The 24,686-nt window shown below is 53.9% G+C and overlaps 1 protein-coding gene across 1 annotated transcript in view; it reads right to left on the reverse strand.

The window, feature by feature from the left end:
* The window catches only part of LOC137364387 (transmembrane protein 143-like), a 40,627-nt gene that overhangs the window by 7,379 nt on the left and 8,562 nt on the right, over positions 1–24,686 (reverse strand). Inside the window, exon 5 of the mRNA XM_068027640.1 lies at positions 22,542–22,736. Within this exon, the coding sequence (XP_067883741.1) occupies positions 22,542–22,736 (195 nt within the window). The remainder of the gene's footprint in view (positions 1–22,541; positions 22,737–24,686) is intronic.

The raw sequence follows: 24,686 nt of genomic DNA on the forward strand, positions 1-24,686 counted from the left end.
GGGGAGAGAGTGGGGCAGTGGGATTAGTTGGGGGATTGATACAGGGGTATGGGGAGAGAGCAGGGCAGTGGGATTAGTTTGGGGATTGATGCAGGGCTATGGAGAGAGAGCAGGGCAGTGGGATTAGTTTGGGATTGATACAGGGCTATGGAGAGAGAGCAGGGCAGTGGGATTAGTTTGGGGATTGATGCAGGGCTATGGAGAGCAGGGCAGTGGGATTAGTTTGGGATTGATACAGGGTTATGGGGAGAGGGCGGGGTAGTGGGATTAGTTTGGGATTGATACAGGGTTATGGGGAGAGGGCGGGGTAGTGGGATTAGTTTGGGATTGAGACAGGGCTATGGAGAGAGAGCAGGGCAGTGGGATTAGTTTGGGGATTGATGCAGGGCGATGGAGAGACAGCAGGGCAGTGGGATTAGTTTGGGATTGATGCAGGGCTTTGGGGAGAGGACGGGGTAGTGGGATTAGTTTGGGGTTTGATACAGGGCGATGGGGAGAGAGTGGGGCAGTGGGATTAGTTTGGGGATTGATACAGGGCTATGGGGAGAGAGTGGGGCAGTGGGATTAGTTTGGGGTTTGATACAGGGCGATGGGGAGAGAGTGGGGCAGTGGGATTAGTTTGGGGATTGATACAGGGCTATGGAGAGAGCAGGGCAGTGGGATGAGTTTGGCATTGATGCAGGGCTATGGGGAGTGAGTGGGGCAGTGGGATTAGTTTGGGGATTGATACAGGGCTATGGGGAGAGGGCGGGGTATTGGGATTAGTTTGGGGATTGATACAGGGCTATGGAGAGAGCGGGGCAGTGGGATTAGTTTGGGATTGATGCAGGGCTATGGGGAGTGAGTGGGGCAGTGGGATTAGTTTGGGGATTGATGCAGGGCTATGGGGAGTGAGTGGGGCAGTGGGATTAGTTTGGGGATTGATACAGGGCTATGGGGAGAGAGTGGGGCAGTGGGATTACTTTGGGGATTGATACAGGGGTATGGGGAGAGAGCAGGGCAGTGGGATTAGTCTGGGATTGATGCAGGGCTATGGAGAGAGAGCAGGGCAGTGGGATTAGTATGGGATTGATACAGGGCTATGGGGAGAGAGCGGGGCAGCGGGATTAGTTTGGGATTGCTGCAGGGCTATGGGGAGTGAGTGGGGGCAGTGGGATTAGTTTGGGGATTGATACAGGGCTATGGGGAGAGAGTGGGGAAGTGGGATTAGTTTGGGATTGGTGCAGGGCTATGGAGAGAGAGCAGGGCAGTGGGATTAGTTTGGGATTGATACAGGGCTATGGGGAGAGGACGGGGTAGTGGGATTAGTTTGGGATTGATACAGGGCTATGGGGAGAGGGCGGGGTAGTGGGATTAGTTTGGGGATTGATACAGGGCTATGGAGAGAGGGCAGGGCAGTGGGATTAGTTTGGGATTGATGCAGGGCTATGGAGAGAGAGCAGGGCAGTGGGATTGATGCAGGGCTATGGGGAGCGAGTGGGGCAGTGGGATTAGTTTGAGATTGACACAGGGTTATGGGGAGAGGGCGGGGTAGTGGGATTAGTTTGGGGATTGATACAGGGCGATGGAGAGAGCAGGGCAGTGGGATTAGTTTGGGATTGATACAGGGCTATGGGGAGAGGGCGGGGTAGTGGGATTAGTTTGGGGATTGATACAGGGCTATGGAGAGAGCAGGGCAGTGGGATTAGTTTGGGATTGATACAGGGCTTTGGGGAGAGGACGGGGTAGTGGGATTAGTTTGGGGTTTGATACAGGGCTATGGGGAGAGAGTGGGGCAGTGGGATTAGTTTGGGGATTGATACAGGGCTATGGAGAGAGCAGGGCAGTGGGATGAGTTTGGCATTGATGCAGGGCTATGGGGAGTGAGTGGGGCAGTGGGATTAGTTTGGGGATTGATACAGGGCTATGGGGAGAGGGCGGGGTATTGGGATTAGTTTGGGGATTGATACAGGGCTATGGAGAGAGCGGGGCACTGGGATTAGTTTGGGATTGATGCAGGGCTATGGGGAGTGAGTGGGGCAGTGGGATTAGTTTGGGGATTGATACAGGGCTATGGGGAGAGAGTGGGGCAGTGGGATTAGTTTGGGGATTGATGCAGGGCTATGGGGAGTGAGTGGGGCAGTGGGATTAGTTTGGGGATTGATACAGGGCTATGGGGAGAGAGTGGGGCAGTGGGATTACTTTGGGGATTGATACAGGGGTATGGGGAGAGAGCAGGGCAGTGGGATTAGTTTGGGATTGATGCAGGGCTATGGAGAGAGAGCAGGGCAGTGGGATTAGTATGGGATTGATACAGGGCTATGGGGAGAGAGCGGGGCAGCGGGATTAGTTTGGGATTGATGCAGGGCTATGGGGAGTGAGTGGGGGCAGTGGGATTAGTTTGGGGATTGATGCAGGGCTATGGAGAGAGAGCAGGGCAGTGGGATTAGTTTGGGATTGATACAGGGCTATGGGGAGACAGCGGGGCAGTGGGATTAGTTTGGGATTGATGCAGGGCTATGGGGAGTGAGTGCGGGCAGTGGGATTAGTTTGGGGATTGATACAGGGCTATGGGGAGAGAGTGGGGCAGTGGGATTAGTTTGGGGATTGATACAGGGGTATGGGGAGAGAGCAGGGCAGTGGGATTAGTTTGGGGATTGATGCAGGGCTATGGAGAGAGAGCAGGGCAGTGGGATAGTTTGGGGATTGATGCAGGGCTATGGAGAGAGAGCAGGGCAGTGGGATTAGTTTGGGATTGATACAGGGTTATGGGGAGAGGGCGGGGTAGTGGTATTAGTTTGGGATTGATACAGGCCTATGGAGAGAGAGCAGGGCAGTGGGATTAGTTTGGGATTGATACAGGGTTATGGGGAGAGGGCGGGGTAGTGGGATTAGTTTGGGATTGATGCAGGGCTATGGGGAGCGAGTGGGGCAGTGGGATTAGTTTGGGATTGATACAGGGCTATGGAGAGAGAGCAGGGCAGTGGGATAAGTTTGGGATTGATGCAGGGCTATGGGGAGCGAGTGGGGCAGTGGGATTAGTTTGGGATTGATGCAGGGTTATGGGGAGAGGGCGGGGTAGTGGGATTAGTTTGGGATTGATGCAGGGCGATGGAGAGAGAGCAGAGCAGTGGGATTAGTTTGAGATTGATACACGGTTATGGGGAGAGAGCAGGGCAGTGGGATTAGTTTGGGATTGATGCAGGGCTATGGGGAGCGAGTGGGGCAGTGGGATTAGTTTGGGATTGATACAGGGTTATGGGGAGAGGGCGGGGTAGTGGGATTAGTTTGGGATTGATGCAGGGCGATGGAGAGAGAGCAGAGCAGTGGGATTAGTTTGGGATTGATGCAGGGCTATGGGGAGCGAGTGGGGCAGTGGGATTAGTTTGGGATTGATACAGGGCTATGGAGAGAGAGTGGGGCAGTGGGATTAGTTTGGGATTGATGCAGGGCTATGGAAAGAGAGCAGGGGAGTGGGATTAGTTTGAGATTGATACAGGGTTATGGGGAGAGAGCAGGGCAGTGGGATTAGTTTGGGATTGATGCAGGGCTATGGAGAGAGAGCAGGGCGGTGGGATTAGTTTGGGGATTGATGCAGGGCTATGGGGAGCGAGTGGGGCAGTGGGATTAGTTTGAGATTGATACAGGGTTATGGGGAGAGGGCGGGGTAGTGGGATTAGTTTGGGGATTGATACAGGGCTATGGGGAGAGAGTGGGGCAGTGGGATTAGTTTGAGATTGATACAGGGCTTTGGGGAGAGGACGGGGTAGTGGGATTAGTTTGGGGATTGATACAGGGCTATGGAGAGAGCAGGGCAGTGGGATTAGTTTGGGATTGATGCAGGGCTATGGGGAGAGCGGGGGCAGTGGAATTAGTTTGGGGATTGATCCAGGGCTATGGGGAGAGGGCGGGGTAGTGGGATTATTTTGGGATTGATACAGGGCTATGGGGAGAGAGTGGGGCAGCGGGATTAGTTTGGGATTGATGCAGGGCTCTGGGGAGTGATTGGGGGCAGTGGGATTAGTTTGGGGATTGATCCAGGGCTATGGGGAGAGAGTGGGGCAGTGGGATTAGTTTGGGATTGATGCAGGGCTATGGAGAGAGAGCAGGGCAGTGGGATTAGTTTGGGATTGATACAGGGCTATGGGGAGAGAGCAGGGCAGTGGGATTAGTTTGGGATTGATGCAGGGCTATGGAGAGAGAGCAGGGCAGTGGGATTAGTTTGGGATTGATACAGGGCTATGGGGAGAGAGCGGGGCAGTGGGATTAGTTTGGGGATTGATACAGGGCTATGGGGAGAGAGTGGGGCAGTGGGATTAGTTTGGGGATTGATACAGGGGTATGGGGAGAGAGCAGGGCAGTGGGATTAGTTTGGGGATTGATGCAGGGCTATGGAGAGAGAGCAGGGCAGTGGGATTAGTTTGGGGATTGATACAGGGGTATGGGGAGAGAGCAGGGCAGTGGGATTAGTTTGGGGATTGATGCAGGGCTATGGAGAGAGAGCAGGGCAGTGGGATTAGTTTGGGATTGATGCAGGGCTATGGGGAGTGAGTGCGGGCAGTGGGATTAGTTTGGGGATTGATACAGGGCTATGGAGAGAGAGTGGGGCAGTGGGATTAGTTTGGGATTGATGCAGGGCTATGGAAAGAGAGCAGGGCAGTGGGATTAGTTTGAGATTAATACAGGGTTATGGGGAGAGGGCGGGGTAGTGGGATTAGTTTGGGGATTGATACAGGGCGATGGAGAGATGGCAGGGCAGTGGGATTAGTTTGGGATTGATGCAGGGCTATGGAGAGAGAGCAGGGCAGTGGGATTGATGCAGGGCTATGGGGAGCGAGTGGGGCAGTGGGATTAGTTTGAGATTGACACAGGGTTATGGGGAGAGGGCGGGGTAGTGGGATTAGTTTGGGGATTGATACAGGGCGATGGAGAGAGCAGGGCAGTGGGATTAGTTTGGGATTGATACAGGGCTATGGGGAGAGGGCGGGGTAGTGGGATTAGTTTGGGGATTGATACAGGGCTATGGAGAGAGCAGGGCAGTGGGATTAGTTTGGGATTGATACAGGGCTTTGGGGAGAGGACGGGGTAGTGGGATTAGTTTGGGGTTTGATACAGGGCTATGGGGAGAGAGTGGGGCAGTGGGATTAGTTTGGGGTTTGATGCAGGGCGATGGGGAGAGAGTGGGGCAGTGGGATTAGTTTGGGGATTGATACAGGGCTATGGAGAGAGCAGGGCAGTGGGATGAGTTTGGCATTGATGCAGGGCTATGGGGAGTGAGTGGGGCAGTGGGATTAGTTTGGGGATTGATACAGGGCTATGGGGAGAGGGCGGGGTATTGGGATTAGTTTGGGGATTGATACAGGGCTATGGAGAGAGCGGGGCAGTGGGATTAGTTTGGGATTGATGCAGGGCTATGGGGAGTGAGTGGGGCAGTGGGATTAGTTTGGGGATTGATGCAGGGCTATGGGGAGTGAGTGGGGCAGTGGGATTAGTTTGGGGATTGATACAGGGCTATGGGGAGAGGGTGGGGCAGTGGGATTACTTTGGGGATTGATACAGGGGTATGGGGAGAAAGCAGGGCAGTGGGATTAGTTTGGGATTGATGCAGGGCTATGGAGAGAGAGCAGGGCAGTGGGATTAGTATGGGATTGATACAGGACTATGGGGAGAGAGCGGGGCAGCGGGATTAGTTTGGGATTGATGCAGGGCTATGGGGAGTGAGTGGGGGCAGTGGGATTAGTTTGGGGATTGATACAGGGCTATGGGGAGAGAGTGGGGCAGTGGGATTAGTTTGGGATTGATGCAGGGCTATGGAGAGAGAGCAGGGCAGTGGGATTAGTTTGGGATTGATACAGGGCTTTGGGGAGACAGCGGGGCAGTGGGATTAGTTTGGGATTGATGCAGGGCTATGGGGAGTGAGTGCGGGCAGTGGGATTAGTTTGGGGATTGATACAGGGCTATGGGGAGAGAGTGGGGCAGTGGGATTAGTTTGGGGATTGATACAGGGGTATGGGGAGAGAGCAGGGCAGTGGGATTAGTTTGGGGATTGATGCAGGGCTATGGAGAGAGAGCAGGGCAGTGGGATTAGTTTGGGGATTGATGCAGGGCTATGGAGAGAGAGCAGGGCAGTGGGATTAGTTTGGGGATTGATGCAGGGCTATGGGGAGCGAGTGGGGCAGTGGGATTAGTTTGAGATTGATACAGGGTTATGGGGAGAGGGCGGGGTAGTGGGATTAGTTTGGGGATTGATACAGGGCTATGGGGAGAGAGTGGGGCAGTGGGATTAGTTTGAGATTGATACAGGGCTTTGGGGAGAGGACGGGGTAGTGGGATTAGTTTGGGGATTGATACAGGGCTATGGAGAGAGCAGGGCAGTGGGATTAGTTTGGGATTGATGCAGGGCTATGGGGAGAGCGGGGGCAGTGGAATTAGTTTGGGGATTGATCCAGGGCTATGGGGAGAGGGCGGGGTAGTGGGATTATTTTGGGATTGATACAGGGCTATGGGGAGAGAGTGGGGCAGCGGGATTAGTTTGGGATTGATGCAGGGCTCTGGGGAGTGATTGGGGGCAGTGGGATTAGTTTGGGGATTGATCCAGGGCTATGGGGAGAGAGTGGGGCAGTGGGATTAGTTTGGGATTGATGCAGGGCTATGGAGAGAGAGCAGGGCAGTGGGATTAGTTTGGGATTGATACAGGGCTATGGGGAGAGAGCAGGGCAGTGGGATTAGTTTGGGATTGATGCAGGGCTATGGAGAGAGAGCAGGGCAGTGGGATTAGTTTGGGATTGATACAGGGCTATGGGGAGAGAGCGGGGCAGTGGGATTAGTTTGGGGATTGATACAGGGCTATGGGGAGAGAGTGGGGCAGTGGGATTAGTTTGGGGATTGATACAGGGGTATGGGGAGAGAGCAGGGCAGTGGGATTAGTTTGGGGATTGATGCAGGGCTATGGAGAGAGAGCAGGGCAGTGGGATTAGTTTGGGGATTGATACAGGGGTATGGGGAGAGAGCAGGGCAGTGGGATTAGTTTGGGGATTGATGCAGGGCTATGGAGAGAGAGCAGGGCAGTGGGATTAGTTTGGGATTGATGCAGGGCTATGGGGAGTGAGTGCGGGCAGTGGGATTAGTTTGGGGATTGATACAGGGCTATGGAGAGAGAGTGGGGCAGTGGGATTAGTTTGGGATTGATGCAGGGCTATGGAAAGAGAGCAGGGCAGTGGGATTAGTTTGAGATTAATACAGGGTTATGGGGAGAGGGCGGGGTAGTGGGATTAGTTTGGGGATTGATACAGGGCGATGGAGAGATGGCAGGGCAGTGGGATTAGTTTGGGATTGATGCAGGGCTATGGAGAGAGAGCAGGGCAGTGGGATTGATGCAGGGCTATGGGGAGCGAGTGGGGCAGTGGGATTAGTTTGAGATTGACACAGGGTTATGGGGAGAGGGCGGGGTAGTGGGATTAGTTTGGGGATTGATACAGGGCGATGGAGAGAGCAGGGCAGTGGGATTAGTTTGGGATTGATACAGGGCTATGGGGAGAGGGCGGGGTAGTGGGATTAGTTTGGGGATTGATACAGGGCTATGGAGAGAGCAGGGCAGTGGGATTAGTTTGGGATTGATACAGGGCTTTGGGGAGAGGACGGGGTAGTGGGATTAGTTTGGGGTTTGATACAGGGCTATGGGGAGAGAGTGGGGCAGTGGGATTAGTTTGGGGTTTGATGCAGGGCGATGGGGAGAGAGTGGGGCAGTGGGATTAGTTTGGGGATTGATACAGGGCTATGGAGAGAGCAGGGCAGTGGGATGAGTTTGGCATTGATGCAGGGCTATGGGGAGTGAGTGGGGCAGTGGGATTAGTTTGGGGATTGATACAGGGCTATGGGGAGAGGGCGGGGTATTGGGATTAGTTTGGGGATTGATACAGGGCTATGGAGAGAGCGGGGCAGTGGGATTAGTTTGGGATTGATGCAGGGCTATGGGGAGTGAGTGGGGCAGTGGGATTAGTTTGGGGATTGATGCAGGGCTATGGGGAGTGAGTGGGGCAGTGGGATTAGTTTGGGGATTGATACAGGGCTATGGGGAGAGGGTGGGGCAGTGGGATTACTTTGGGGATTGATACAGGGGTATGGGGAGAAAGCAGGGCAGTGGGATTAGTTTGGGATTGATGCAGGGCTATGGAGAGAGAGCAGGGCAGTGGGATTAGTATGGGATTGATACAGGACTATGGGGAGAGAGCGGGGCAGCGGGATTAGTTTGGGATTGATGCAGGGCTATGGGGAGTGAGTGGGGGCAGTGGGATTAGTTTGGGGATTGATACAGGGCTATGGGGAGAGAGTGGGGCAGTGGGATTAGTTTGGGATTGATGCAGGGCTATGGAGAGAGAGCAGGGCAGTGGGATTAGTTTGGGATTGATACAGGGCTTTGGGGAGACAGCGGGGCAGTGGGATTAGTTTGGGATTGATGCAGGGCTATGGGGAGTGAGTGCGGGCAGTGGGATTAGTTTGGGGATTGATACAGGGCTATGGGGAGAGAGTGGGGCAGTGGGATTAGTTTGGGGATTGATACAGGGGTATGGGGAGAGAGCAGGGCAGTGGGATTAGTTTGGGGATTGATGCAGGGCTATGGAGAGAGAGCAGGGCAGTGGGATTAGTTTGGGGATTGATGCAGGGCTATGGAGAGAGAGCAGGGCAGTGGGATTAGTTTGGGGATTGATGCAGGGCTATGGAGAGAGAGCAGGGCAGTGGGATTAGTTTGGGATTGATACAGGGTTATGGGGAGAGGGCGGGGTAGTGGGATTACTTTGGGATTGATACAGGGTTATGGGGAGAGGGCGGGGTAGTGGGATTAGTTTGGGATTGATGCAGGGCTATGGGGAGCGAGTGGGGCAGTGGGATTAGTTTGGGATTGATACAGGGCTGTGGAGAGAGAGCAGGGCAGTGGGATAAGTTTGGGATTGATGCAGGGCTATGGGGAGCGAGTGGGGCAGTGGGATTAGTTTGGGATTGATGCAGGGCTATGGAAAGAGAGCAGGGCAGTGGGATTAGTTTGAGATTGATACAGGGCTATGGAGAGAGAGTGGGGCAGTGGGATTAGTCTGGGATTGATGCAAGGCTATGGGGAGCGTGTGGGGCAGTGGGATTAGTTTGGGATTGATACAGGGCTATGGAAAGAGAGCAGGGCAGTGGGATTAGTTTGAGATTGATACAGGGTTATGGGGAGAGAGCAGGGCAGTGGGATTAGTTTGGGATTGATGCAGGGCTATGGAGAGAGAGCAGGGCAGTGGGATTAGTTTGGGGATTGATGCAGGGCTATGGGGAGCGAGTGGGGCAGTGGGATTAGTTTGAGATTGATACAGGGTTATGGGGAGAGGGCGGGGTAGTGGGATTAGTTTGGGGATTGATACAGGGCTATGGGGAGAGAGTGGGGCAGTGGGATTAGTTTGAGATTGATACAGGGCTTTGGGGAGAGGACGGGGTAGTGGGATTAGTTTGGGGATTGATACAGGGCTATGGAGAGAACAGGGCAGTGGGATTAGTTTGGGATTGATGCAGGGCTATGGGGAGAGCGGGGGCAGTGGAATTAGTTTGGGGATTGATCCAGGGCTATGGGGAGAGGGCGGGGTAGTGGGATTAGTTTGGGGATTGATACAGGGCTATGGGGAGAGAGTGGGGCAGTGGGATTAGTTTGAGATTGATACAGGGCTTTGGGGAGAGGACGGGGTAGTGGGATTAGTTATGGGATTGATACAGGGCTATGGAGAGAGCAGGGCAGTGGGATTAGTTTGGGATTGATGCAGGGCTATGGGGAGTGAGTGGGGCAGTGGGATTAGTTTGGGGATTGATGCAGGGCTATGAGGAGTGAGTGGGGCAGTGGGATTAGTTTGGGGATTGATACAGGGCTGTGGGGAGAGAGTGGGGCAGTGGGATTAGTATGGGATTGATACAGGGCTATGGGGAGAGAGCAGGGCAGCGGGATTAGTTTGGGATTGATGCAGGGCTCTGGGGAGTGATTGGGGGCAGTGGGATTAGTTTGGGGATTGATACAGGGCTATGGGGAGAGAGTGGGGCAGTGGGATTAGTTTGGGATTGATGCAGGGCTCTGGGGAGTGATTGGGGGCAGTGGGATTAGTTTGGGATTGATGCAGGGCTATGGAGAGAGAGCAGGGCAGTGGGATTAGTTTGGGATTGATGCAGGGCTATGGAGAGAGAGCAGGGCAGTGGGATTAGTTTGGGATTGATACAGGGCTATGGGGAGAGAGCAGGGCAGTGGGATTAGTTTGGGATTGATGCAGGGCTATGGAGAGAGAGCAGGGCAGTGGGATTAGTTTGGGATTGATACAGGGCTATGGGGAGAGAGCGGGGCAGTGGGATTAGTTTGGGATTGATGCAGGGCTATGGAGAGAGAGCAGGGCAGTGGGATTAGTTTGGGATTGATGCAGGGCTATGGAAAGAGAGCAGGGCAGTGGGATTAGTTTGAGATTAATACAGGGTTATGGGGAGAGGGCGGGGTAGTGGGATTAGTTTGGGGATTGATACAGGGCTATGGAGAGAGGGCAGGGCAGTGGGATTAGTTTGGGATTGATGCAGGGCTATGGAGAGAGAGCAGGGCAGTGGGATTGATGCAGGGCTATGGGGAGCGAGTGGGACAGTGGGATTAGTTTGAGATTGACACAGGGTTATGGGGAGAGGGCGGGGTAGTGGGATTAGTTTGGGGATTGATACAGGGCGATGGAGAGAGCAGGGCAGTGGGATTAGTTTGGGATTGATACAGGGCTATGGGGAGAGGGCGGGGTAGTGGGATTAGTTTGGGGATTGATACAGGGCTATGGAGAGAGCAGGGCAGTGGGATTAGTTTGGGATTGATACAGGGCTTTGGGGAGAGGACGGGGTAGTGGGATTAGTTTGGGGTTTGATACAGGGCTATGGGGAGAGAGTGGGGCAGTGGGATTAGTTTGGGATTGATGCAGGGCTATGGGGAGAGCGGGGGCAGTGGAATTAGTTTGGGGATTGATCCAGGGCTATGGGGAGAGGGCGGGGTAGTGGGATTAGTTTGGGGATTGATACAGGGCTATGGGGAGAGAGTGGGGCAGTGGGATTAGTTTGGGGATTGATACAGGGGTATGGGGAGAGAGCAGGGCAGTGGGATTAGTTTGGGGATTGATGCAGGGCTATGGAGAGAGAGCAGGGCAGTGGGATTAGTTTGGGGATTGATACAGGGGTATGGGGAGAGAGCAGGGCAGTGGATTAGTTTGGGGATTGATGCAGGGCTATGGAGAGAGAGCAGGGCAGTGGGATTAGTTTGGGATTGATGCAGGGCTATGGGGAGTGAGTGCGGGCAGTGGGATTAGTTTGGGGATTGATACAGGGCTATGGAGAGAGAGTGGGGCAGTGGGATTAGTTTGGGATTGATGCAGGGCTATGGAAAGAGAGCAGGGCAGTGGGATTAGTTTGAGATTAATACAGGGTTATGGGGAGAGGGCGGGGTAGTGGGATTAGTTTGGGGATTGATACAGGGCGATGGAGAGAGGGCAGGGCAGTGGGATTAGTTTGGGATTGATGCAGGGCTCTGGAGAGAGAGCAGGGCAGTGGGATTGATGCAGGGCTATGGGGAGCGAGTGGGGCAGTTGGATTAGTTTGAGATTGACACAGGGTTATGGGGAGAGGGCGGGGTAGTGGGATTAGTTTGGGGATTGATACAGGGCGATGGAGAGAGCAGGGCAGTGGGATTAGTTTGGGATTGATACAGGGCTATGGGGAGAGGGCGGGGTAGTGGGATTAGTTTGGGGATTGATACAGGGCTATGGAGAGAGCAGGGCAGTGGGATTAGTTTGGGATTGATACAGGGCTTTGGGGAGAGGACGGGGTAGTGGGATTAGTTTGGGGTTTGATACAGGGCTATGGGGAGAGAGTGGGGCAGTGGGATTAGTTTGGGGTTTGATACAGGGCGATGGGGAGAGAGTGGGGCAGTGGGATTAGTTTGGGGATTGATACAGGGCTATGGAGAGAGCAGGGCAGTGGGATGAGTTTGGCATTGATGCAGGGCTATGGGGAGTGAGTGGGGCAGTGGGATTAGTTTGGGGATTGATACAGGGCTATGGGGAGAGGGCGGGGTATTGGGATTAGTTTGGGGATTGATACAGGGCTATGGAGAGAGCGGGGCAGTGGGATTAGTTTGGGATTGATGCAGGGCTATGGGGAGTGAGTGGGGCAGTGGGATTAGTTTGGGGATTGATGCAGGGCTATGGGGAGTGAGTGGGGCAGTGGGATTAGTTTGGGGATTGATACAGGGCTATGGGGAGAGAGTGGGGCAGTGGGATTACTTTGGGGATTGATACAGGGGTATGGGGAGAGAGCAGGGCAGTGGGATTAGTTTGGACTGATGCAGGGCTATGGAGAGAGAGCAGGGCAGTGGGATTAGTATGGGATTGATACAGGACTATGGGGAGAGAGCGGGGCAGCGGGATTAGTTTGGGATTGATGCAGGGCTATGGGGAGTGAGTGGGGGCAGTGGGATTAGTTTGGGGATTGATACAGGGCTATGGGGAGAGAGTGGGGCAGTGGGATTAGTTTGGGATTGATGCAGGGCTATGGAGAGAGAGCAGGGCAGTGGGATTAGTTTGGGATTGATACAGGGCTTTGGGGTAACAGCGGGGCAGTGGGATTAGTTTGGGGATTGATACAGGGCTATGGGGAGAGAGTGGGGCAGTGGGATTAGTTTGGGGATTGATACAGGGGTATGGGGAGAGAGCAGGGCAGTGGGATTAGTTTGGGGATTGATGCAGGGCTATGGAGAGAGAGCAGGGCAGTGGGATTAGTTTGGGGATTGATGCAGGGCTATGGAGAGAGAGCAGGGCAGTGGGATTAGTTTGGGATTGATACAGGGTTATGGGGAGAGGGCGGGGTAGTGGTATTAGTTTGGGATTGATACAGGCCAATGGAGAGAGAGCAGGGCAGTGGGATTAGTTTGGGATTGATACAGGGTTATGGAAAGAGAGCAGGGCAGTGGGATTAGTTTGGGATTGATGCAAGGCTATGGGGAGCGAGTGGGGCAGTGGGATTAGTTTGGGATTGATGCAAGGCTATGGGGAGCGAGTGGGGCAGTGGGATTAGTTTGGGATTGATACAGGGCTATGGAAAGAGAGCAGGGCAGTGGGATTAGTTTGAGATTGATACAGGGTTATGGGGAGAGAGCAGGGCAGTGGGATTAGTTTGGGATTGATGCAGGGCTATGGAGAGAGAGCAGGGCAGTGGGATTAGTGTGGGGATTGATGCAGGGCTATGGGGAGCGAGTGGGGCAGTGGGATTAGTTTGAGATTGATACAGGGTTATGGGGAGAGGGCGGGGTAGTGGGATTAGTTTGGGGATTGATACAGGGCTATGGGGAGAGAGTGGGGCAGTGGGATTAGTTTGAGATTGATACAGGGCTTTGGGGAGAGGACGGGGTAGTGGGATTAGTTTGGGGATTGATACAGGGCTATGGAGAGAGCAGGGCAGTGGGATTAGTTTGGGATTGATGCAGGGCTATGGGGAGAGCGGGGGCAGTGGAATTAGTTTGGGGATTGATCCAGGGCTATGGGGAGAGGGCGGGGTAGTGGGATTAGTTTGGGGATTGATACAGGGCTATGGGGAGAGAGTGGGGCAGTGGGATTAGTTTGAGATTGATACAGGGCTTTGGGGAGAGGACGGGGTAGTGGGATTAGTTATGGGATTGATACAGGGCTATGGAGAGAGCAGGGCAGTGGGATTAGTTTGGGATTGATGCAGGGCTATGGGGAGTGAGTGGGGCAGTGGGATTAGTTTGGGGATTGATGCAGGGCTATGAGGAGTGAGTGGGGCAGTGGGATTAGTTTGGGGATTGATACAGGGCTGTGGGGAGAGAGTGGGGCAGTGGGATTAGTATGGGATTGATACAGGGCTATGGGGAGAGAGCAGGGCAGCGGGATTAGTTTGGGATTGATGCAGGGCTCTGGGGAGTGATTGGGGGCAGTGGGATTAGTTTGGGGATTGATACAGGGCTATGGGGAGAGAGTGGGGCAGTGGGATTAGTTTGGGATTGATGCAGGGCTCTGGGGAGTGATTGGGGGCAGTGGGATTAGTTTGGGATTGATGCAGGGCTATGGAGAGAGAGCAGGGCAGTGGGATTAGTTTGGGATTGATGCAGGGCTATGGAGAGAGAGCAGGGCAGTGGGATTAGTTTGGGATTGATACAGGGCTATGGGGAGAGAGCAGGGCAGTGGGATTAGTTTGGGATTGATGCAGGGCTATGAAGAGAGAGCAGGGCAGTGGGATTAGTTTGGGATTGATACAGGGCTATGGGGAGAGAGCGGGGCAGTGGGATTAGTTTGGGATTGATGCAGGGCTATGGAGAGAGAGCAGGGCAGTGGGATTAGTTTGGGATTGATGCAGGGCTATGGAAAGAGAGCAGGGCAGTGGGATTAGTTTGAGATTAATACAGGGTTATGGGGAGAGGGCGGGGTAGTGGGATTAGTTTGGGGATTGATACAGGGCTATGGAGAGAGGGCAGGGCAGTGGGATTAGTTTGGGATTGATGCAGGGCTATGGAGAGAGAGCAGGGCAGTGGGATTGATGCAGGGCTATGGGGAGCGAGTGGGGCAGTGGGATTAGTTTGAGATTGACACAGGGTTATGGGGAGAGGGCGGGGTAGTGGGATTAGTTTGGGGATTGATACAGGGCGATGGAGAGAGCAGGGCAGTGGGATTAGTTTGGGATTGATACAGGGCTATGGGGAGAGGGCGGGGTAGTGGGATTAGTTTGGGGATTGATACAGGGCTATGGAGAGAGCAGGGCAGTGGGATTAGTTTGGGATTGATACAGGGCTTTGGGGAGAGGACGGGGTAGTGGGATTAGTTTGGGGTTTGATACAGGGCTATGGGGAGAGAGTGGGGCAGTGGGATTAGTTTGGGGTTTGATACAGGGCTATGGGGAGAGAGTGGGGCAGTGGGATTAGTTTGGGGATTGATACAGGGCGATGGGGAGAGAGTGGGGCAGTGGGATTAGTTTGGGGATTGATACAGGGCTATGGGGGGAGAGTGGGGCAGTGGGATTAGTTTGGGGATTGATACAGGGCTATGGAGAGAGCAGGGCAGTGGGATGAGTTTGGCATTGATGCAGGGCTATGGGGAGTGAGTGGGGCAGTGGGATTAGTTTGGGGATTGATACAGGGCGATGGGGAGAGAGTGGGGCAGTGGGATTAGTTTGGGGATTGATACAGGGCTATGGAGAGAGCAGGGCAGTGGGATGAGTTTGGCATTGATGCAGGGCTATGGGGAGTGAGTGGGGCAGTGGGATTAGTTTGGGGATTGATGCAGGGCTATGGGGAGTGAGTGGGGCAGTGGGATTAGTTTGGGGATTGATACAGGGCTATGGGGAGAGAGTGGGACAGTGGGATTAGTTTGAGATTGACACAGGGTTATGGGGAGAGGGCGGGGTAGTGGGATTAGTTTGGGGATTGATACAGGGCGATGGAGAGAGCAGGGCAGTGGGATTAGTTTGGGATTGATACAGGGCTATGGGGAGAGGGCGGGGTAGTGGGATTAGTTTGGGGATTGATACAGGGCTATGGAGAGAGCAGGGCAGTGGGATTAGTTTGGGATTGATACAGGGCTTTGGGGAGAGGACGGGGTAGTGGGATTAGTTTGGGGTTTGATACAGGGCTATGGGGAGAGAGTGGGGCAGTGGGATTAGTTTGGGGTTTGATGCAGGGCGATGGGGAGAGAGTGGGGCAGTGGGATTAGTTTGGGGATTGATACAGGGCTATGGAGAGAGCAGGGCAGTGGGATGAGTTTGGCATTGATGCAGGGCTATGGGGAGTGAGTGGGGCAGTGGGATTAGTTTGGGGATTGATACAGGGCTATGGGGAGAGGGCGGGGTATTGGGATTAGTTTGGGGATTGATACAGGGCTATGGAGAGAGCGGGGCAGTGGGATTAGTTTGGGATTGATGCAGGGCTATGGGGAGTGAGTGGGGCAGTGGGATTAGTTTGGGGATTGATGCAGGGCTATGGGGAGTGAGTGGGGCAGTGGGATTAGTTTGGGGATTGATACAGGGCTATGGGGAGAGAGTGGGGCAGTGGGATTACTTTGGGGATTGATACAGGGGTATGGGGAGAGAGCAGGGCAGTGGGATTAGTTTGGGATTGATGCAGGGCTATGGAGAGAGAGCAGGGCAGTGGGATTAGTATGGGATTGATACAGGGCTATGGGGAGAGAGCGGGGCAGCGGGATTAGTTTGGGATTGATGCAGGGCTATGGGGAGTGAGTGGGGGCAGTGGGATTAGTTTGGGGATTGATACAGGGCTATGGGGAGAGAGTGGGGCAGTGGGATTAGTTTGGGATTGATGCAGGGCTATGGAGAGAGAGCAGGGCAGTGGGATTAGTTTGGGATTGATACAGGGCTTTGGGGAGAGAGTGGGGCAGTGGGATTAGTTTGGGATTGATGCAGGGCTATGGAGAGAGAGCAGGGCAGTGGGATTAGTTTGGGATTGATGCAGGGCTATGGAGAGAGAGCAGGGCAGTGGGATTAGTTTGGGATTGATACAGGGCTATGGGGAGAGAGCAGGGCAGTGGGATTAGTTTGGGATTGATGCAGGGCTATGGAGAGAGAGCAGGGCAGTGGGATTAGTTTGGGATTGATACAGGGCTATGGGGAGAGAGCGGGGCAGTGGGATTAGTTTGGGATTGATGCAGGGCTATGGAGAGAGAGCAGGGCAGTGGGATTAGTTTGGGATTGATGCAGGGCTATGGAAAGAGAGCAGGGCAGTGGGATTAGTTTGAGATTAATACAGGGTTATGGGGAGAGGGCGGGGTAGTGGGATTAGTTTGGGGATTGATACAGGGCTATGGAGAGAGGGCAGGGCAGTGGGATTAGTTTGGGATTGATGCAGGGCTATGGAGAGAGAGCAGGGCAGTGGGATTGATGCAGGGCTATGGGGAGCGAGTGGGGCAGTGGGATTAGTTTGAGATTGACACAGGGTTATGGGGAGAGGGCGGGGTAGTGGGATTAGTTTGGGGATTGATACAGGGCGATGGAGAGAGCAGGGCAGTGGGATTAGTTTGGGATTGATACAGGGCTATGGGGAGAGGGCGGGGTAGTGGGATTAGTTTGGGGATTGATACAGGGCTATGGAGAGAGCAGGGCAGTGGGATTAGTTTGGGATTGATACAGGGCTTTGGGGAGAGGACGGGGTAGTGGGATTAGTTTGGGGTTTGATACAGGGCTATGGGGAGAGAGTGGGGCAGTGGGATTAGTTTGGGGTTTGATACAGGGCGATGGGGAGAGAGTGGGGCAGTGGGATTAGTTTGGGGATTGATACAGGGCTATGGAGAGAGCAGGGCAGTGGGATGAGTTTGGCATTGATGCAGGGCTATGGGGAGTGAGTGGGGCAGTGGGATTAGTTTGGGGATTGATACAGGGCTGTGGGGAGAGGGCGGGGTATTGGGATTAGTTTGGGGATTGATACAGGGCTATGGAGAGAGCGGGGCAGTGGGATTAGTTTGGGATTGATGCAGGGCTATGGGGAGTGAGTGGGGCAGTGGGACTAGTTTGGGGATTGATGCAGGGCTATGGGGAGTGAGTGGGGCAGTGGGATTAGTTTGGGGATTGATACAGGGCTATGGGGAGAGAGTGGGGCAGTGGGATTACTTTGGGGATTGATACAGGGGTATGGGGAGAGAGCAGGGCAGTGGGATTAGTTTGGGATTGATGCAGGGCTATGGAGAGAGAGCAGGGCAGTGGGATTAGTATGGGATTGATACAGGGATATGGGGAGAGAGCGGGGCAGCGGGATTAGTTTGGGATTGATGCAGGGCTATGGGGAGTGAGTGGGGGCAGTGGGATTAGTTTGGGGATTGATACAGGGCTATGGGGAGAGAGTGGGGCAGTGGGATTAGTTTGGGATTGATGCAGGGCTATGGAGAGAGAGCAGGGCAGTGGGATTAGTTTGGGGATTGATACAGGGCTATGGAGAGAGCAGGGCAGTGGGATGAGTTTGGCATTGATGCAGGGCTATGGGGAGTGAGTGGGGCAGTGGGATTAGTTTGGGGATTGATACAGGGCTATGGGGAGAGGGCGGGGTATTGGGATTAGTTTGGGGATTGAGACAGGGCTATGGAGAGAGCGGGGCAGTGGGATTAGTTTGGGATTGATGCAGGGCTATGGGGAGTGAGTGGGGCAGTGGGATTAGTTTGGGGATTGATGCAGGGCTATGAGGAGTGAGTGGGGCAGTGGGATTAGTTTGGGGATTGATACAGGGCTATGGGGAGAGAGTGGGGCAGTGGGATTACTTTGGGGATTGATACAGGGGTATGGGGAGAGAGCAGGGCAGTGGGATTAGTTTGGGATTGATGCAGGGCTATGGAGAGAGAGCAGGGCAGTGGGATTAGTATGGGATTGATACAGGGCTATGGGGAGAGAGCGGGGCAGCGGGATTAGTTTGGGATTGATGCAGGGCTATGGGGAGTGAGTGGGGGCAGTGGGATTAGTTTGGGGATTGATACAGGGCTATGGGGAGAGAGTGGGGCAGTGGGATTAGTTTGGGATTGATGCAGGGCTATGGAGAGAGAGCAGGGCAGTGGGATTAGTTTGGGATTGATACAGGGCTTTGGGGAGACAGCGGGGCAGTGGTATTAGTTTGGGATTGATACAGGCCTATGGAGAGAGTGCAGGGCAGTGGGATTAGTTTGGGATTGATACAGGGTTATGGGGAGAGGGCGGGGTAGTGGGATTAGTTTGGGATTGATGCAGGGCTATGGGGAGCGAGTGGGGCAGTGGGATTAGTTTGGGATTGATACAGGGCTATGGAGAGAGAGCAGGGCAGTGGGATAAGTTTGGGATTGATGCAGGGCTATGGGGAGCGAGTGGGGCAGTGGGATTAGTTTGGGATTGATGCAGGGCTATGGAAAGAGAGCAGGGCAGTGGGATTAGTTTGAGATTGATACAGGGCTAAGGAGAGAGAGTGGGGCAGTGGGATTAGTTTGGGATTGATGCAAGGCTATGGGGAGCGAGTGGAGCAGTGGGATTAGTTTGGGATTGATACAGGGCTATGGAAAGAGAGCAGGGCAGTGGGATTAGTTTGAGATTGATACAGGGTTATGGGGAGAGAGCAGGGCAGTGGGATTAGTTTGGGATTGATGCAGGGCTATGGAGAGAGAGCAGGGCAGTGGGATTAGTTTGGGGATTGATGCAGGGCTATGGGGAGCGAGTGGGGCAGTGGGATTAGTTTGAGATTGATACAGGGTTATGGGGAGAGGGCGGGGTAGTGGGATTAGTTTGGGGATTGATACAGGGCTATGGGGAGAGAGTGGGGCAGTGGGATTAGTTTGAGATTGATACAGGGCTTTGGGGAGAGGACGGGGTAGTGGGATTAGTTTGGGGATTGATACAGGGCTATGGAGAGAGCAGGGCAGTGGGATTAGTTTGGGATTGATGCAGGGCTATGGGGAGAGCGGGGGCAGTGGAATTAGTTTGGGGATTGATCCAGGGCTATGGGGAGAGGGCGGGGTAGTGGGATTAGTTTGGGGATTGATACAGGGCTATGGGGAGAGAGTGGGGCAGTGGGATTAGTTTGAGATTGATACAGGGCTTTGGGGAGAGGACGGGGTAGTGGGATTAGTTATGGGATTGATACAGGGCTATGGAGAGAGCAGGGCAGTGGGATTAGTTTGGGATTGATGCAGGGCTATGGGGAGTGAGTGGGGCAGTGGGATTAGTTTGGGGATTGATGCAGGGCTATGAGGAGTGAGTGGGGCAGTGGGATTAGTTTGGGGATTGATACAGGGCTGTGGGGAGAGAGTGGGGCAGTGGGATTAGTATGGGATTGATACAGGGCTATGGGGAGAGAGCAGGGCAGCGGGATTAGTTTGGGATTGATGCAGGGCTCTGGGGAGTGATTGGGGGCAGTGGGATTAGTTTGGGGATTGATACAGGGCTATGGGGAGAGAGTGGGGCAGTGGGATTAGTTTGGGATTGATGCAGGGCTATGGAGAGAGAGCAGGGCAGTGGGATTAGTTTGGGATTGATGCAGGGCTATGGAGAGAGAGCAGGGCAGTGGGATTAGTTTGGGATTGATACAGGGCTATGGGGAGAGAGCAGGGCAGTGGGATTAGTTTGGGATTGATGCAGGGCTATGGAGAGAGAGCAGGGCAGTGGGATTAGTTTGGAATTGATACAGGGCTATGGGGAGAGAGCGGGGCAGTGGGATTAGTTTGGGATTGATGCAGGGCTATGGGGAGTGAGTGCGGGCAGTGGGATTAGTTTGGGGATTGATACAGGGCTATGGGGAGAGAGTGGGGCAGTGGGATTAGTTTGGGGATTGATACAGGGGTATGGGGAGAGAGCAGGGCAGTGGGATTAGTTTGGGGATTGATGCAGGGCTATGGAGAGAGAGCAGGGCAGTGGGATTAGTTTGGGGATTGATACAGGGGTATGGGGAGAGAGCAGGGCAGTGGGATTAGTTTGGGGATTGATGCAGGGCTATGGAGAGAGAGCAGGGCAGTGGGATTAGTTTGGGATTGATGCAGGGCTATGGGGAGTGAGTGCGGGCAGTGGGATTAGTTTGGGGATTGATACAGGGCTATGGGGAGAGAGTGGGGCAGTGGGATTAGTTTGCGGATTGATACAGGGGTATGGGGAGAGAGCAGGGCAGTGGGATTAGTTTGGGGATTGATGCAGGGCTATGGAGAGAGAGCAGGGCAGTGGGATTAGTTTGGGGATTGATACAGGGCTATGGAGAGAGAGCAGGGCAGTGGGATTAGTTTGGGATTGATACAGGGCTATGGAGAGAGAGCAGGGCAGTGGGATTAGTTTGGGGATTGATGCAGGGCAGTGGAGAGAGAGCAGGGCAGTGGGATTAGTTTGGGATTGATACAGGGTTATGGGGAGAGGGCGGGGTAGTGGGATTAGTTTGGGATTGATACAGGGCTATGGAGAGAGAGCAGGGCAGTGGTATTAGTTTGGGATTGATGCAGGGCTATGGGGAGCGAATGGGGCAGTGGGATTAGTTTGGGATTGATACAGGGCTATGGAGAGAGAGTGGGGCAGTGGGATTAGTTTGGGATTGATGCAGGGCTATGGAGAGAGAGCAGGGCAGTGGGATTAGTTTGGGATTGATGCAGGGCTATGGAAAGAGAGCAGGGCAGTGGGATTAGTTTGGGATTGATGCAGGGCTATGGAAAGAGAGCAGGGCAGTGGGATTAGTTTGAGATTGATACAGGGCTATGGAGAGAGAGCAGGGCAGTGGGATTAGTTTGGGGATTGATGCAGGGCAGTGGAGAGAGAGCAGGGCAGTGGGATTAGTTTGGGATTGATACAGGGTTATGGGGAGAGGGCGGGTAGTGGGATTAGTTTGGGATTGATACAGGGCTATGGAGAGAGAGCAGGGCAGTGGTATTAGTTTGGGATTGATGCAGGGCTATGGGGAGCGAATGGGGCAGTGGGATTAGTTTGGGATTGATACAGGGCTATGGAGAGAGAGTGGGGCAGTGGGATTAGTTTGGGATTGATGCAGGGCTATGGAGAGAGAGCAGGGCAGTGGGATTAGTTTGGGATTGATGCAGGGCTATGGAAAGAGAGCAGGGCAGTGGGATTAGTTTGGGATTGATGCAGGGCTATGGAAAGAGAGCAGGGCAGTTGGATTAGTTTGAGATTGATACAGGGTTATGGGGAGAGAGCGGGGTAGTGGGATTAGTTTGGGATTGATGCAGGGCTATGGAAAGAGAGCAGGGCAGTGGGATTAGTTTGAGATTGATACAGGGTTATGGGGAGAGAGCGGGGTAGTGGGATTAGTTTGGGGATTGATACAGGGCTATGGAGAGAGAGCAGGGCAGTGGGATTAGTTTGGGATTGATGCAGGGCTATGGAGAGAGAGCAGGGCAGTGGGATTAGTTTGGGATTGATGCAGGGCTATGGGGAGCGAGTGGGGCAGTGGGATTAGTTTGAGATTGATACAGGGTTATGGGGAGAGGGCGGGGTAGTCGGATTAGTTTGGGGATTGATACAGGGATATGGGGAGTGAGTGGGGCAGTGGGATTAGTTTGGGGATTGATACAGGGCTATGGGGAGAGAGTGGGGCAGTGGATTAGTTTGGGATTGATACAGGGTTATGGGGAGAGAGCAGGGCAGTGGGATTAGTTTGGGGATTGATACAGGGCTATGGAGAGAGAGCAGGGCAGTGGGATTAGTTTGGGATTGATACAGGGTTATGGGGAGAGGGCGGGGTAGTGGGATTAGTTTGGGGATTGATGCAGGGCTATGGAGAGAGCAGGGCAGTGGGATTAGTTTGGGATTGATACAGGGTTATGGGGAGAGGGCGGGGTAGTGGGATTAGTTTGGGGATTGATGCAGGGCTATGGAGAGAGCAGGGCAGTGGGATTAGTTTGGGATTGATACAGGGATTTGGGGAGAGGACGGGGTAGTGGGATTAGTTTGGGGTTTGATACAGGGCTATGGGGAGAGAGTGGGGCAGCTTTCCACTGTCAGACTGTGAGGAGGGGGAGCTCTGTTCCGGATTTGAGGGGGGAGGGGCGGGGTGTGGTGGTGTCGTCGGGGAGTACCTGGACTTTAAAAAGCGGATCGTGATGCAAAAGGGCGTATTGGATAGCTTCCTCTGACAGTCTGTTGAAGTTGGCCTGTTCTAAGACTGGACGCAGGTTGTCGAGCAGAATCATTTCCTGGTCCGAATGTACTGGCTCCTCCGCCAACAGCTCTGGCAGTGTGTCTCGATCTGGGTTAATCGGTTCATACAGTGCCTGCAAAAAGCAGCAATAAAAATCATTGGACAGCAGTTCTGGAAAAGACTGTCGCAAACACCGACACCCGGAGCTCTCCTCTTCCCTCCGAGCTCCAAAGTCCCAGTCCCACCCCGATCACATCCCCACACACAATCTCGCTCCCCTCTCCTGTGTCCCTCACGCTCCCCCTCCTTCTTCCACCCCCCCGTATCCCACCTGCTCGTTTGATTCAGGCAACACGGATTGCCAGTACCGCTGAAGTGTCGTCACTGCTCCAATGCAGGGGTACGGGGCAGCCTAGTGGTTCGGTGGGTGCCTCCACATAATAGTGACCAGTTAATGACCCTTGGAAGTGGCCGATGACACAGTAATGGAGAAGGCGGTAGGGAAGGATGAAAGTCGCTGACAGTGCTCCAAGTGGAAAACGTCAGCCGGGTTGCTAGCATGCATCCTCGGGGACTGAGGGAAGCGAGGGTGCAAACTGCGGAGCCTCTGGCCACAGTCTTCCACTCTTCCTCAGCTATGCAAGTGGTGCCAGAGGACTGCAAGTGTTTACACCCCTGTTCGAAAAAGGGACCAGGGATAAACACGGCAACTACAGGCCAGTCAGCAGTGGGGGAGACTTTTCGAGATGATAATCCGAGACAAAATTGGCGGATGAGGGCTGCGCGGCGGATGCTGTTTATCCGGACTAACAAAAGGCGTTTGATAAAGTAACAGACGAGAGACTTGGCTGCAAAATTGAAGTCCCTGGGAGGAAAGAGACAGTGCCCTGCGTGGATACAACACTGGCTCAAGAGACAGAAAGCAGGGAGTCGTGGCGAATGGTTGTGCTGCAGGCTGGAGGGACGTCTGCTGCGGTTCTCCCCAGGCGTCTTTTTGACGCGCAGACATATTAATGAGCTGGACTGGGGCAGACAGAGCATTATTCAGAAGTTTGCAGCTGACACTGAACTCGGACGTGTCGTGAGCAGTGAGGCGGACGCTCAAGGGCGTCAGGAGAACATAGACTGGCGGAATGAGCAGACTGGAAACAGATGCATTTTCGTGCAGAGAAGTGTAAAGCGATTCCTTTTGACAGGACGAATGAGGAGTGGAAACACGAACAAAATGGTATCGTTGTAAAGGGGGTGCAGTGACTTGATGGTGTACAGATACATCTTTGAAGGCTGGCTGGACAAGTTGAGAAAACTGGTTTAAAATAAGGCATGCAGGATCCTTGGCTCTACAATTGGAGGCATACGGTACAAGAGCAAAGAATTTAAGAGAAACCTTTTATAAAACACTGGTTCAGCCCCAAGTGGAAAATGATGTCCAATTCTGGTCGCTGTACGTTCAAAAGGATATCAACACCTCAGAGAGGGTGCAGAGGAGATTGACCAGAATGGTCCCGGGGATGAGGGACTTCAGTTAATGTGGAGAGACTGGGAGAAGCTGGGGTTGTTCTCCTTAGAGCACAGAAGGTTAAGAGGGAGATTTAATAGAGATGTTCAAAATCAGGAAGGGTTTGGACAGAGTAAATAAGACAAATTAGTACTGACCCTCTGACAGTGCAGCACTCCCTCAGGACTGACCCTCCGACAGTGCAGCACTCCCCCAGTACAGACTCTCCGACAGCGCGGCGCTCCCTCAGTACTGACCCTCCGACAGTGCGGCACTCCCTCAGTACAGGCCCTCCGACAGTGCAGCGCTCCCTCAGTACTGACCCTCCGACAGTGCGGCACTCCCTCAGTACAGGCCCTCCGACAGTGCGGCGCTCCCTCAGTACTGACCCTCCGACAGTGCGGCGCTCCCTCAGTACCGACCCTCCGACAGTGCGGCGCTCCCTCAGTACTGATCCTCCGACAGCACGGCACTCCCTCAGTACTGACCCTCTGACACTGGAGCTACTTCTGGTGCACAGTATCTTTGAAGGTGGCAGGACATATTGAGAGAGTGGTTAGTAAAGCATATGGGATCTTGGGCTTT

This window comes from Heterodontus francisci, unplaced genomic scaffold (genome assembly GCF_036365525.1).
Source record: "Heterodontus francisci isolate sHetFra1 unplaced genomic scaffold, sHetFra1.hap1 HAP1_SCAFFOLD_1434, whole genome shotgun sequence".
Taxonomy (NCBI): Eukaryota; Metazoa; Chordata; class Chondrichthyes; order Heterodontiformes; family Heterodontidae; genus Heterodontus; species Heterodontus francisci.